The 16,396-nt window shown below is 43.2% G+C and overlaps 1 protein-coding gene across 1 annotated transcript; it reads right to left on the bottom strand.

Annotated features, from left to right (window-relative positions):
- Positions 1-3,278: 3,278 nt before the first annotated feature.
- eif3s6ip (eukaryotic translation initiation factor 3, subunit 6 interacting protein) lies at positions 3,279-14,620 on the bottom strand. The gene is made up of 15 exons (XM_079512296.1): positions 14,458-14,620; positions 13,987-14,062; positions 13,651-13,870; positions 13,129-13,208; positions 12,753-12,814; positions 12,576-12,645; positions 12,189-12,262; positions 10,968-11,139; positions 10,476-10,630; positions 9,904-10,074; positions 9,122-9,255; positions 7,054-7,227; positions 6,235-6,424; positions 5,073-5,153; positions 3,279-3,508 (listed from the first exon to the last, which is right to left on the bottom strand). Exons 1-15 carry the CDS (start codon positions 14,488-14,490, stop codon positions 3,371-3,373), a joined length of 1,830 nt encoding a protein of 609 aa, XP_079368422.1. The 5' UTR covers positions 14,491-14,620; the 3' UTR covers positions 3,279-3,370.
- Positions 14,621-16,396: the final 1,776 nt, after the last annotated feature.

The following is a 16,396-nucleotide window of genomic DNA, read 5'->3' as shown; positions in this document are numbered from 1 at the left end:
GCCCAATCTGTCTAATTTGTTAACTTTGTGTGCTTCTGGTTGCTCGGCAACATGAATGTGCACAAATTAATAGACATATAAAGGCATGATGTCATGATGCCATGATGTCATGATGTGGTGATTAATGTGGCCTTTAAAAGACAGGTCTCGATGGGATCTCATTCTTAACCTTTCTTTTCATCAATAAGAAGGTTATATCTTAATCATTTTCACAAAGTGGGTGTAATTAAATAATTCAACAGAATCACCAGTGGTCTGAGGATGATGGATGCCACAAGGACATGGAGAGCCTCTCTGGCTGTGCTGTGGATTCTTTCTGTTGTGGTACACAGCCATATAGCAGAACCCACTCAGAAACAACATCTGGAGTCTTTATACAACCAGTACGGTGAGAATGGTAGCATGTCTCTGGCCAGTCTGGGGCGTCTACTGCACAGTGCCGATTTGGACCGCTTCAGGACCGCCATGGTTCAACACCACAAGCAGCCTGGCCAAGAAAGCAGCGATCACTATCTCCACGGTCACCATCCGGATCAACATGGCGACAACGCCACAGACCTCCTCCCCCCAAGAGACGTCATCACAGCATGGGTGGGTGGCTTTGTGTCCGTCACAGTGATCAGTCTTGCGTCTCTGCTTGGGGTATTCCTCATCCCTCTGATGAACCGCACCTCCTTCAAGTTCCTTCTCAGCTTCCTGGTTGCGTTGGCAGTGGGCACACTCTGTGGAGACGCTTTCCTTCACCTCCTCCCTCATTCCCAAGGTGGTCACCACCACCACCATGAACACCACCATGAACACCACCATGACCTTCACAATGTCCATGAGGAGCATGAGGATGTCCATGAAGAGCATGAGGAGAGTCTTGACGGGGTGTGGAAGGGTCTGACGGTGTTGGCAGGAATCAACTTCATGTTGCTCATGGAACACTTGCTGACTCTGGGCAGAAAGATGTACAATGACAAGAAACACAACAACGGTGACCCCTCAGTGACCTGCGACAGAATGGGCATCAGCGAAGACGGGCAGGAGATGTTGGCTCTGCCCCACCCACCACCGGTGTCAGTCGACATCGCTGCGATCCCCAGTTCTGCCTACACGGAGGATGACTGCGAGAACAACCTCCATAACACAGTGAAGAGTACCACCGTGGGGCCCACGCATCAACATCACAAATACAACCACATCCTGAACCACCACCACTCCCAGAATCAGCAGACACACAACCACTGCTACTCCCAAGAGGACATCCAACAGGCTGGGATCGCCACACTGGCCTGGATGGTTCTCATGGGAGACGGCCTGCACAACTTCACTGATGGCCTGGCAATAGGTGCTGCCTTTACTGATGGCTTGTCCAGTGGTCTCAGTACCTCTCTAGCCATCTTCTGCCATGAACTGCCTCATGAACTGGGTGACTTTGCGGTGCTGTTGAAGGCGGGTATGAAAGTGCGCCAGGCTATCCTCTACAATATGTTGTCGGCCATGTTTGCCTATGTGGGCATGGTGATCGGCATTGGAATTGGACACTACTATGAGAACATAGTCGTATGGATCTTTCCTTTCACTGCTGGACTTTTTCTCTATGTGGCCCTGGTGGACATGCTACCAGATATAATACATAGTGATGCTGGGGACCAAGGCTTCAGTCGGTGGGGTTTCTGCCTGCTGCAGAATGCTGGCATATTGCTGGGTTTCGGCATCATGCTGCTTATCGCCATCTTTGAACCCCAAATGCGACTGGACCTGGGCTAATAATGAACAAGAGTGAACGCTAGCTGGCCTGGGCTGTGACTCAGCGGTCCAGGCACCTTGGCCGGTAGTCCGAGTCTGGCAGTGTGCCGCGGGTTCGACTCCCGATCCCGACGGCCTTTACTGCATGTCACTCCCCCATTTCCTGTCAGCCTACTGTCTGTCTCTCTATAAAAAATTTAAAATAAAGGGGAAAGCCACAAAAAAAAAGTAGTAGATCTACAGCGGCATGTTTCGAGCTTGTAGACTTAGCTAAAAAATAAAAAAAACGCTAGCTGTTAATGACTCTCCTGTAACTGAAAGGTCCATCATCCCACCTGTTTATAACAAGAGGAGGAAGTGCTGCATGAATCCAATGGTTCATTCAACAAGTGCTCTTTAGTGGAACAGTGTGGAACATGAAAATAAAAATCCAATAAGTTCTTGTTTGATTATAAATCACACAGACATTAGTACAAAAAACTAAGCACTCTGTCTTCAGTAGAGATGGGTCGACTGTGAATAATCAAATATTGGATTAATCCTTAATAGGTTCAAAATCTAATATATTTTTTAAAAAAAATCGTATTTTTAATACAAAATCACACTCTTATGAAGTGAGCTCTTATCATACATCAGCCAATGAAATCCTCACATTCTGTGCTACAAACACACAACTGTGCATATAAGGCACTAGCGCCCTTCAAAAATAATCTGTTGCAAAGGCTGTACAGTGTCATCTTAAAATAGTCTCATGCGCCTGGGAAACGGCTGGGATGATTTGTTTATTTTTCAATCACAGTTCTTATATGAGGTGATCTAAAATCCCCCTATGGGGATTAAAATGCAAATAAAAAGTACATTAACCCATAGACTTAGCACCCTCTACCGATATTGACGGCAGACTTCAGTCTACTTCAGTTTTGAGCTTGTAGATCAGCTATTTTTGCTATATTTGAATTGAAAATTGTATTTAATTTCAAATGCCTTTCAAATGCCTGTAATAGCCTAATAGTTAACTTCTACAAATAGGCTACATTGGACATTAGAAAAAAAATCTAAAACTAAAAACATTTTAATAGTACTCATTAAAGCTGCTATAAGCAATGTCAAAATGTAATGACATTTTTTTTATTTTTTATAACGCTGCCAAAAATAATGTAGTCTCTGTGACACATCTAGGGGCCACAATCTGCATTCAAAGATGTTCCTAGAAGCTGTCATTGGTCGAAAGAAAAACCCGGTCGCAATGACTGAATCAAGAAGCAGACAGGCAAATCGACCAATGACAAAGCTTCTAGGAAAACCTTTGAATGCAGATTGCGGTCCCTAGATGTGTCAGACAAAAACTAAATTGGGAGCATTCTACCCATTGCTGGTTGTCTGACATATTTGATATATTATTGCTTATAGCTGCTTTAAGTGAAGGTGGGGGCTGCATGGGGCCCTCGGGCCACCAGTTGCCCATGTATTGTAGTGACTACAATAACAGGACATTAAGGACAAACTGCAAACTAAGGAGAGAAAAAAAAATTGAATGTAGAATGTTTCCAGCACTTCTCTACGCCCACTTTATTGTAACCAGATTACATAGAAAATGTTGCATCGATAATAGGAGTCTGTGGAAGTAACGTCTCTTTCAGACTGCTCGGGTGGTGGCTGCTGCTGCTGTCGTCGTTGCTGCTGCTGCTGTTGTTGCTGCAGCTGTAGCAGAGCTGCTGCTGGTGGTGGTGGTGCTTGCAGGTGCTGCTGGCATCTTCTTCAACGTCCTGTTCAACTGCAGGGACAAAAGATGCAAATACATTCATGTCAAGATTTTGTGCCAGGGACCCCCATAAGAGAAGGTTGTAGTTGTTAGATTAGAATTAATACAGAATTCTACAACAGTCTATACAAGGGGTTCTCAACGTTTTTGGCTGGGTGGGGACGCCCGGAAAGGCTTTGGTCATGTCTCGTGAAATCATTGAACCGTTCTTCATTTTGCTGAAGATCCCCTGGAATCCCCCTCAAACCAACTCAAATCAACTGGAGCAGGGTTTTTGCTGCAAAGAAGATGAATTGTTTGGTCGGTCAGGGGGGGCAGGTTAAGTCAACATGCCCAGTGGTGGAAAGTAACTAAGTACATTTAATAAGTTATGTACTTGAGTAGTTTTAAGGAATTTGTATTTCCAATTTCCAATACTTCATCCGCCGTCGGTACAGTATAAACCATCAGGCCGAGGATACTGTAGCCAGGGATTGCTCCACTCAGTGGTTTTCAACCCTTTTCATATTATCAAGGCCCATCATTTATTCCGGATTTGAGCCACGGACCACCATTTGATGACATTTAGCCTCTCGGGGCCCAAAACTAAAGAATATGTTGTTGTCATTGGATAAATGTTTTGGCCACAATTCTGTGCTGTATTGATGTTGGTACCATTAGGAGAGATAACAGGCCAACGTTGATCAAAATTCTACATTCTTTAATTGTGTAGACTTCTTGTAAATTAAGTAATGCAGATGTTTAACAAATATGTAACTCTTGAGAGCACATGAAACCAAATGGACCTTTACAGGTTAATTTGGTTTCATTTCACGCTCTTCAAGAGTTAAAGATCTATAAGGGGTCCAATTTGGTTACCAACTCTCCATCCTTTACCTAGGGACCACCTGGAACCCCCTCAAGCAACACTCGTGGAAACCCACTGATTTAACCCATTAAAACCTGAGGCCGATTCTACAAATGCCTTCTAAATCAGTGGTTCTTTTTCGTGCCAAGAACCCCAACAATAATTATATATATGTATATACAGCTCCATCTCAGTGAATTAGAATATTTTGGCAAAAGTTCATTCTTTTCTCTAATATAATTCAAAAAGTGAAACTTTCATATATTCTCAATTCATTGTGCATAAAGTATTTAAAACCTTTTTTTTTTTTTTTTAATCTTGATGATTATGGTGTACAGCTCATGGAAATCCAAAAATCCTATCTCAAGAGACTACTACAAAAATGTTTTTTTTTAAACAAGAAATGTCGACCATCTGAAAAGTATATGAATGCACAATGCAGTCAATACTTGGTCTGGGCTACTTTTAAAGGTGAATAGCCTTTTGTCACTGTTGAGGCGTTATGGAAGCCCAGGTTTGCTTTGATAACAGCCGTAAATGTATTTGTATTGTTGAGTCTCATACCTTCCTCTTGACAATACAACCGTGGGGTTCAGGTCAGGCCAGTTCACTGGTCAGTTACGCACAGTAATACCATGGACAGTACACCAGTTACTAGTAGTTTTGGCACTGTGAGCAGGTGACAAATCGAGCTGGAAAGGAAAATTAGCATGTCCAATCATTTCTCACCTCTTCAAATTTATGGATCTGTCTGATGAAAAAGTCTCCGTAGCGACGGGCGACCTTGGTGTCCGCGATGTGGATCATATCCTACGGAAATGCAATGGAAAGACAAAACACAGACACAAGTTCAGATGTTATAGATTTGAATTGGCAGCAATTGGTCTGTGGACAATAACCAATGTCCACGCCGGTCTGAAATAATTGTAGGTTAGAACGAAGCAGAAAGATCTGTGAGGAGCTTGGCACACTGGTGCATATTTTTGGCCCGAAATTCGTCCCCACGTAAAAAGACATCACGTTGACTGCCCTGGATGTTGGGACAAAGTGACAGATACCGAAACCTCCATATATGGACATAAGGGACACAGACGGGTACTACTACGGGTGTTACATTTCGAAACTTGCGTCATTCCCGAGTAGGCCAGTGTCACCCATCTAGTTATGCTAATTAAATTACAGGTATCTTTTATAAAACTTGCACACGTAACCCACATCGAGGAGACAACCTGTAAGCAGTGCAATGCGCCGTGCACAGTGTATTGGATGGGTGGTTACCAGGAGACAACCTGTAAGCAGTGCAATGCACCGTGCACAGTGTATTGGATGGGTGGTTACCGGGAGACCTCAACCTCATGTGATCTGATGTGATGCATGGCAATTGAATCAATATTTACAGTGCCACACTAGCTGAGCAATATCCACCAATTAAATACCACAAGTAACCCATTTAGACCCCCCCATCTGAAAATCTGTCGTTCCAGGGACCCCGCTAAAACCTTGATTTTAGTTTTAGTCATAGTCTCTTGAATAGTTTATTTAGTTTTAGTCACATTTTAGTCACCTGGAATGTTTTAGTGTTAGTCTAGTTTTAGTTGACTAAATATCATAAGATTTTAGTCGACTAAATATAAAGTTGATTTAGTCTCGGCCTTGATGTGAGCTTGTAGATCGGCTATTTTCAGCATGCAACCAATTGTAAAATGACTTATACTGGATCTCTTTTCCACAAGTCCCTTTAGTCTACTTTTTATTTGTTGACGAAATTGTCAGTACATTTAGTCTTAGTTGTAGTCATCGTAGCTTAGTTTTCCTCAGTGGAAAAAGGTAGTCGGCGAACATTTTTCGTCATAGTATTAGTCGACGAAAACAACACTGAGTCACTGCTCACCCCGTCAATGTAAAAGTCGACCTCGGAGGCCGACTGGAACTCTCCGTCTAATGCGGAGATGCCGCTGGTCCACACCAGGTTCTTCATCTTATGTTTGAAGACCAGGAGCTGGATGCGGAACTCTTGCTCCGTCATGTCCAGGAACCCTGCCAGCTTAGCCACTGGCATGGTGGTGTACAGCTTCAGGAAACTGGACAGAAAATGATGTTAGAGATAGAGATATAGTAATGTCCAATGTTTGGAAATGACTATGAACATCTCTTTTAACCTTCGTGGGGCAACGGCGACAAGAGTGACATGTGGGACATTATTTGTTTAGTGTTAAGAAGTCATAGGAATGTTTGGTAATATTTTATGCCTGCTTAGCATGGCATATGGGTGGCGACTGACACTTTGACAGTACATTGAACTAAGACTGCCAGTAACAATTACACTCACTCTCAACCTGGTAATTACTAAATTAATCTACCGTATGCGATTCATATAAACCCCGGAATGAGCGTAAAATGAGGTTCTCAGGTAGAAAACGATGGTAAATGCCCATTACAAATAAATCTGAAGGCATGCATACACCTTGGAATTGCTTAACCCATTTAGATTTGGGCGGGAACCCCTTTTGGTGTTAGCATTATGTTATGCTTTAGCTATTGAAAAATAGCCGATCTACAAGCTCATAGCGCGGCACTCGGTGCCTAAAAACAACTAAAATCGTCCGATACCAATGTGTTTGCCGATTAATCTCCCATCACTAGTTTTAATACAGTAATCCTTCAGTCAACACAGTAAAGCTCTTATGCAGCCAGTGAATAAGTGTGGTACCTGCGGATGGTGGAGAGCTGAGCCTGCTGCTGGACCTCCTCAGCAAACACCTTCAGCTGCTGCGAGAAGGGCTCTTTGTGGTAGTTGGGGTGGACGTTGTCATAGTTGGGCACCACAGGCGACAGGAACTTGGGACAGGCAAAGCTGAACAGCTCTTCAAACACCACCGGGTCTCTGCAGAAGGACAGGAAAAAAAATCACAGGTCTTACAACACATAAGACAATTAACACTTTCGGGGCCTTAGATTAATCTATCCATCCTATCTAGGCTGCCAGGATTGATCTATTACCTTTGGAGCATTTGCCGAAGTATTTGCAGCTTTGATCGACGAAAATCCGGCAGACAATAGTCCCATGGTTTGTTGTTGAAGAGAAAAACATGCCGCCATTACGATGCGAAACGAACACAGCCTGCACAGCATGTTGTAGTCCAAACAAACCGCCCGTTCACTTGCATTGAACTCATTTTCCCAGAAGCCCTAGCAGCCCAGAGCATGGCTTGATTTCCAGTTTCGTCATAACGCGACGGCCTCGTCACCAGGTCCGCGACAAATCCGCTCATTTTAATTATTAAAAAACGGCAAATTAAACACATTAAACAAAAAAAGCGGGTTTAGCGTATTACGCAGCACCGACACATGGATTAAACAGCGGGGAACGCGGGTTACACAGTAGAACTGTTTTAACACGGACCCATAATTGAATTTGCTTTGACTGTAATGTCTTTCCACGATGCTCCATCTACAGTACTTCCTTTTTTTCAATAAAGGTCTTAATCGTTATGCCAACATGATGGTGGCATCCATGTGGCTCCATGTGGCATCCATGTGGCTCTTGGACATCATACGGACTCTGTGATGTCATATTGACCAGAGGGCTGCAACGGGAGCCCGCGGGACCCAACGCAAAATGTTGCGGCGCGGGCGATATTGAAATACCTGCGAGCGGGCACGGGCGGTCAAGTCGGTAAAATCAGCGGGCATCGCAAAATCCCAGAGAGCTTATATACACACTTTAGCAAGATATGAATGTTCCCTACTGTGCTGGACAATGCACAGGCAGGCATGTTCCCAAAGCGCATGCATGAGCGCACTCTGCAGGCACGGGCGTGCAGCTGCACCCGTCAATCATTATAGCCTAATCGACTCTGTGAGAAGTACACACACTGATGGAGTTTATTTTCCCCGCGACAGACATCCTCTGTTCTAAACCCCTTTTTTGCTTTTCCCTGTGTGCGTCACTATCAGCAATAAAAGTACAGGAACAAGAATTGATCAATTTGTCCATCTGTATTTATGTGTGTGTGTGGAAACAACAGGATCTGCCCAGGTGATCTGTCCAGGTAACTGTGAGAGTGTAGCCTTAGCCTACTACAAATGGAACCAAAGGACCCTTTTATAACAAATTCTGAGACTGTACAAATGGACTGTTATGGGTCCATTTGGTTGTATTTGTACACTCTCAGGTAGGCCATTCTCCAAACCATTATATATATATATCGCACCTCACGCACAGCTGTCGGTTGTAGTGTTGACATTGGCTTGGCTGGTATTAAAAACATCTCTCATATGTGTCAAAATCGTGGGGGTCCGCGGTAGTCTGTGTGGGGGTCCGCGGGTACAGTGGGGGTCCCCGCGGTAGTCTGTGTGGGGGTCCGCGGGTACAGTGGGGGTCCCCGCGGTAGTCTGTGTGGGGGTCCGCAGGTACAGTGACTCGACTGAGACTCAAATGTGTTAATTTTACCCATTAAATCAGCGCGTGTGCTCTCATGCAGGTCTACGCACGGTTTAGCTGCGCTGCACTGTTATGCTCAAATTAGTTAGCCTAAAGAATTCTGAGGCATCATGGCGGCGGGTTCAAGTTTCATCAAAGTAGTGTCGGATGGTTTGACTTCATGGCTGTTCAGCTAGCATCCCGTTGGCCGTGTCGGCTGAGCATGGCATGTGTACGATTTTATATTTAGTAAACCAACTGTTGAGTCCTGGACAAATTAATCTAGGACATTTTAGATGTCAGACTAGCCAAAAGAAACAAGAAATGGCCTTTCAGTGCATGGTCTTTTCCTTACCCCTTCTGCATTCTCAGCATCTTGTCTCCGTACTTTTCTCTCAGCTGTGTGTGGATGCTCTCGTCAATGCGCATGGGATACATGGTGAGAGCGATGGCCAGCAGACCGTGCATCTGCTCATTTTGCTTGTTGATCTACACAACATGGAGAAAGATAGCAGAGTTCATTTATAGCTAACCAAAGATACAAGATTAAGTCTACTATATTGTATAAACTATAATGATTAATAGAAACAATGTAGTAGTCTGCCACATGCATGCATTGTATATAGTGATGAAGTACTTGAACAATAAACAAATGGTAATTTCATACATCGCTGTTTTTCCTTGAATTTGTTTCTAAGCAAAACACTGCCTTAGTGCCTGGTGTTTTTTCCGACGTAGTAACAGTCCGACAGGCACCCTACCCAAAACCCAAACCCTAAACCTCACAGGAAGCCACGGGTAACCTGCCACGGGTTAGTTGTAACCTGCCACACATGTCCGGAGCCACAGGTTAGTTTAAACCTGCCACGGGTGAGTTATAACTGGCCACGGGTTAGTTGTAACCTGCCACGCATGTCGGGAGCGACCGTGTTGTCGGACTAATGCCTGTCGGACTGTTAGGATGCCTAACCAACGTATGCACCCCCAGAGAAAAAAACCCACCAACCAACCGTGTCTTCAAGAACGAAATGTGCACAGAACCGAAATCTTTATGTTCGCTAAACCTTCAACAGACAACCATCCTCCTAAGTTGACATTAACCCAAACCCACAATGCCATGCAGATCCACAGACTGACCATCTCATATTTGTATGTAGACCTCTGGAACATGTTCCTGGTCCTCTGGATGTAGAGCAGGATGTTGGCAAAGACGCGGATGGCGTCCTGGTACCTCCTCATCATCAGGTAGGCAAAGCCCACATAGTAGTACGTGGTGATCTGGCACTCAGGCACACGAGAGTACATACTCTGAATAAGAGGAAAAAACTATACGTGAGCGGGAGAAGAAAGCAGGGCAATTGGGGGGGGTATTTTTGTTTTCCTACTTTTTGTTTTTTATTATTGTCGTTTTAAAACGTTTAAAAAGAAAAAAACATTCCCAAAAAAGCAAGAATTTATATAAATTAAAAACAAAATTCGATGATTTTCTTTTTTACATAATTTCATGAAATAAAATAAATGTATTCCATAAATTAGAAAACTATAATATATGAAACTAGTGAAAGTCTACAAGCTCACAACGCAGCGTGAAGTGACGCGTTGTGAGCTTGTATTATCCGTTATCACTAGTTTGGGTCATGGGCAAACATCAGATTTCTTTTTTGGGGCCTTGAGCTAAAAGGTTTGGGAACCACTGTTCTAAACGGTACCTTCTTGTTCAACTCAATGTTCTCCAGTACTTTGATGGCCTGGTAGTAATCACCAAGCAGAGAGTGCAGCCTCAACAGCCCAACCAAGCTGAAGTAGCCCAACATCTTGTACAGGGAGTGACGGCCATACTCTCCGGCAACACTCTCTGGATCTCCTGAACGTACCAAAACAGGGTCTGTTAGCAAGTCTCATATAGCACTGTAATTGAACAAAACTATAGTACCCATGTTGTTCTTTGCCATTTTACCTTTCTAGTATGTTGAAATTGTATGAATGTATTTATTGGTGATTATATCTTTCTATGTGTTTCTGCTACTTTTAGATTAGATGGCGTCACTTGGAAAAATGCTTATAATGGTATACCACGCTCCAGATTCTGTATGTCTGAGTGGATATTCTGTGTTGGTTTTCTGTAAACAAATGTCTTTTGGTTCAATCAAACTCAGCCCAAGGTTTTGGCTGGCAACAAGAGGCATCATGAGGGTGCTTACCTCCACTGGTGTAGACTTCCAGCTGACGGTTGATGTTGCTCTTGTCCACCAGGGAGTGCAGCACATTGAGCACACTGTGGACGTTCCAGATCTTTGGGTTGTTCCTCAAGAACTCAATCTCTTCCTCTGACTTCTTGGCCGTCTTACAGCGGTACTGGCTGAAGGACTGGAACTGGACAGGAAAACAGCACAATGGTAAATGTGTGCAATTTCTGCTACCGTATTTTTAATACTAGTCTTTTTTTTCCCCCTTTCGTTTTTCACACCGAGATGCCTGTTGGTTAGGGTTGTACTCCTAATGTGTCTGAGTTGTACCAATATGCTAAACCCACCCATTTGCTACTAATAGGCATTCCACTATAATTTGCAATAGGCTGTTAGACTGACATTTTAAAAGCATTTATATATTATATTTATAATATACGGCTTGGTTGAATTCTCAATTCTGATGGATTAATCACGGCATACATGTAAGTGGTCTGTTATTTCTTGATAGCAGACCACTGCTATGAAGAAGTTTGAACAGACCACCAATTACTCAATAGAGTGAGCAGCCTGATATCAATCTGTGGTGCCAGAACGTATCCAACACAGCGGCCAAGGTAAACAAACACTGTCACCTTGCCGCTTAAAAATACACAAAAAAAGAATGTTTGTGAAAACATTTCAGGCGAGAAATAGACAATACAGTAACTTGAATCTTGATCCAGATTTGACCAGAATATCCTAGCTACCACAGAGCCAGCCGCATTGCGCTAAGAGTCTAGCGCAACCTAGACCTAGCCTCTCTCTAGGTCGTCTGAGAGGCAAAGCAATGAGGTCTGTCTAGCCTCTAGGTAGGCATCTAGGTCGTCTGAGGACAACCTAGATAAGAGGCTAGACAGACCTCATTGCTTTGGCATAAATGTAATCCTTTTCAAATCAGTTTAATATTTGGTCTTTGGTGACTTTGATTTATTTATTAAGTATAAGAGGGTACATTCATTTAATAAGAGGGTTGATGAACAATGAGCCGGTCATTATTGAGAAAATAATACCTTCATTAAGAACCTTCCACTTCATGTCAGGGTCTAATCACCCTATTGGGAATAATTTCTCAATTATGATTGGCTCACTGTTCATTAACTCTTAATCTGCTGCAATACGGAAAACTGTCCCTCTACATTTCAGTGAGCAACAGCGACACCTATGGACTTAATAAACTGAATGTACTGAGTTTACCTGATAAATGAACTCATCAATAATGTCCCACAGCCACTGGTTGGGTAGTTCCAAGGGGGCGGGGCCATCGGCATCTGTTGACAAAGACATATGCAACTCTTTTTTTTCCCATTTCTCCTTAATTTAGTCATGACAATACCCCGTTTCCCCCCACACACTTGTGCAATCTCGTCACTGCTGACTCCTACTGGTCGGTCTTTGGACTGGTTGGTCCTAGGGATGATATTGAAACCACATGCCTCCCCACAGATAGTTCTTTTCACCTGCCAGTGACGAGCTTCACCGGGAAAACCCATACATGCAGAGAAACACCCCATTCCTCATAGTTCAACACATACGAACAAACTCATCCATATCTATTGGCAGTGTAAGATTAGCATTACTTACTGAGAATGTAGTTGAAGAGATTGCAGTAATTGTAGTATGACTCAAACCTCTGGTCCAAAGTCGGTCCACCCTGCGTTATCAAACAATTTGCAAACAAATCAAATATTAGGTATTCATCCTTGGGACATATGAAGATGCAATTTTAGAAGTGCTTCCATCAAGCGGCCGGTCACTCACGCTGACTTTGGCGTAGATGTGTCTATAGTAAAGCTCCTTGTAAAGGATCAGGAACACAGCATCTAGAGGGATGTAACATGTCACAATGTGATACACTGTGATGTGATGTCTCTGCCATCCGGTCATACCGGAGAGTGATCATCATATCGCAACGTCTTCTCTTCACTCAACCCACTCCAATAGTCAAAAAGTAACTCAACTGTTCAATGCATGTCCATGTACTTTGGCTAAACTTGGTCGCATACATAATAGTTCTATAATCTGAGTAGTGAATGTAGTGGACTGAAGTGGAAATGTCCTTCACAGTCACATGTATGATATACATCTAACAAGTCATTATGTAATCAACTTCAGCATGTAACAGTGACAGACTTACCGTTGCCAACAAGGGAAGCAATAGCCTCAGCCTCTGGCCAAGGAGAATTCTTGAAGAAACGGTCAGTAAGCTTGTTCCAGCTGCAGACAGAGGAGAAAAGAGAGGCCGGTATGAAGACACCCTCAACGCAAAGAATACAGCACTACAAGCAACGTTTGTGATGATCAGAGGAAGTTTTGATAAATTCAGTCCAGCTGTAATTCCGGGCCCCTTTGCCCGGAGAGAAAGCCGTCCGGGTGCAGCTCGTGAAAAAGTGGAGATATTTGACTAAATACGTGTTTTGTGCAAGAACTTTCACATTGATATGAAAGTAGAGGACTATATCTTACTCCAAGTCTTTGGAATTATTTAATGGGCGAGTACAAACGGAGTGTTTGTTGCGCCACAACCAGAAGCAGATAGGGGTGATCTATGGCTGTGTATTCAGGAATATATGATAATATATGTATGATCACAGACATTCTAGGGCTAGGACTGAGGGATGCAGGATCAATACAACAAATGGATAAACGAAACATGTACCTGTTCTCATACACATCTTGGATCTCATAGATCTTCTGTTCGATGCTCTCGCTGGACACGCGGTTGGACTGCAGCTCATACACCTTCTGGTCAATCAGGTCCGAGGTGGTCTTGTGGAAATACTGCAGGAAGTTCTTGATCACCTCTGGAATCACGTGGTAGGAGGTCTGCTGGCTCTCATACTGCCGGCTCTCGTAGGCCAGGTCTGCTTTGGGGTCACCTGCAACCATACACAAGACCACAAACAAACCAATGAGCCACATAATATGGCTACAGTACAAACTGCACCAGTGCAATAACAACAGCTGTCACTTTTAAAAGATGGATTTGACAAACCGGTGTGCCCTTCGTAATCATTGGTGGTGGCGGCGGCAGTGGTGGTCCCCCCCGAGGTGTAGGAATAGGGATCGTACTGTGAAGACATTAAAGAATCACACAGTCAATCAAGATTCATATTTTACAATACATGTACTTAACAGCTGATATTGTTATTTGCTCATGTTGGCGTTAGCTGCACTGCTGCTAGCACTTCAGTATCTTCGGGCTTAACTTGTAATGTAGTTAATGATCTTGCAAATGTTTAGATTTAGATCTTAAACACATTTGCCCAGTATTGACACAATTTGACAGTCACGATCATGCTGACAGATGGGTTCCTCATCATCATCATCATAAGACATATACCCTCCATGCCGGGTGATGCTATAGCTAACACGCTACGTTAGCCAACTAGCTAACGACACCTTCTTGACCATTAGTTACTTTCTGTATGGACTCGTTTAAATGTGGAATGGAAGAAACACATACGCTAGTGTCTACTTCTTCGTCCTGGTACGACATGATGAGAGGAGTGTTCCAATCTGTCCAGATATAGGTGGTGAAATGTGCTGTTGAACAACAACAACCACGCAGCTTCTGCTGGAGAGAGACTAGAGAGAGAGAGCCGGGAGGGAGGAAGGAAGCGGAAAAACAGCGACGGAAGCACTGTTGCCAGATTTTGCAATAATAAGCAACCGGGTCTATGAAAACAAGCCCCAAAGAAGCGACTAGGTAGGCACTACAGTATGTAAAAATAGGTTTTTGATTGATTGATTGAAATATGTATTAACAGTTTGCAGAATTACAGTACATTTCAAGCACAAACTCAATACAAAGACTGTTAACTGTGAGTGGACGACCCAATTAAGCATTACACTTGTTTACAAGAGGGTCCACCTTGTTCAATTCATCAAAACATTTAGAGACGTACAAAATACAAATAGACACTTCTATAGCCTATAGCCAAAGAACAGAACAGGAATTCATCATAAAGGAGGTAAAAAGGGAAAAGAAACATATACAGTGAGGGGAAAAGGGGATTCCGATTTTACGGCGGCCAGTTTCGATTTGGAGGTGCCCTTTGAGAGCTGTTTTGAAGGAGTCAAGGGATTCGCATGTCTTAATGGCTGTTGGTAGGGCGTTTCACATTTTGGTGGCATAGGAGCGAAAATAATTTAGTCCCTTGTTTGTGCCGAATCTGGGTTGTACTGGTTCCCAAACCTTCCACGTCAAGGACCCCCAAATTGACAGTAATTAGCCCACGGACCCCCATTTGGAAAGATATGCCAGGGACCCCCATACGAGAAGATTTTTACGGCTCTAGCAGTGGTTCTCAACCCGTTTAAATTCAAGGACCCCCAGTTTGACATGCATTAGTCTACGAACCCCAATGTAAGGCATTTCTATCTCTGAGACCCCCATTTATATTGTAAAATCAGACGTCTGAAGTGAGTGGTGCAACAGCGCCCCCTGTTGGTACTCTAAACATAGGGACGGACAGATGACTTTGGGAACCACTGAAGTAACTAGTAGGCCTATGTACATTTAAGTTAATTACTGTACTTTAGGTATTTGTACTTTACTTGAGTATTTCCAATTTCCAATAATTTAGTTTCTACTCTACACTAGATCTCGGGTCCAAATATTGTAGCCTACTTTTAATACTCAACTACATACATGGTATTTGAAAACTTTAGTTACTATATTATCATAATGTATATTTTATCTATCTTGAGGTAGGCCTATAATGTTACTTGTAGTTGCGGTTTGCATATCTATGATGTAGGCTATGCACATCATAGATATGCAAACCGCAACAACTAACGTTACAGAAAAACAAGGCCAAAGACGCATGATAGAGATCTGATGAAAGTGAACCTATATCCCTATATCTGACCTAATTACAGCATAATCAGGCATGCTGGTAGACTACAGTCACTACACAACATGTGGTGTTGCTATAACATATATACCTATTACCTAAGGTCCTTTCTTTTCTTTTACAATTCAAATAGCCCCACCATTTCGGTAGGGCATCCAAAAATTGGTTGAAATAAATTTTTCAATCAATCATATAACTTCACGTACAACTGGAACCAAACTAACGTGTTGACATGACACTTTATGTCGCGGTCCACAAAAAAAATGAAAACATTTAAAGGGACACCACCCTTTTTGCAAAAAGATTTAGAACACTTTCCTGGGGTTTTGTATATGTGTAATTATGTGGATTTAGATATTTTAGATTTTAGCAGTGAGCCCACTGGGCTCATTTACTTCCTGGACTACATGTCCTCCACAAGGAGGAGCAGTGCACCAAAGCATTATGGGAATTGTAGTCCAGTAAATGAGCCCAGTGTCCATGACATCAGAGACACTGAAGTGTCCCTTTAACTAAAATGCACTCCCCACTGAGGGTAAATAAGAG

Source organism: Electrona antarctica (genome assembly GCF_951216825.1).
Source record: "Electrona antarctica genome assembly, chromosome: 10".
In the NCBI taxonomy this organism is placed as follows: domain Eukaryota; kingdom Metazoa; phylum Chordata; class Actinopteri; order Myctophiformes; family Myctophidae; genus Electrona; species Electrona antarctica.
Note: the sequence above shows the minus strand (reverse complement) of the source record. Positions and strands in the feature narration are given on the sequence as shown.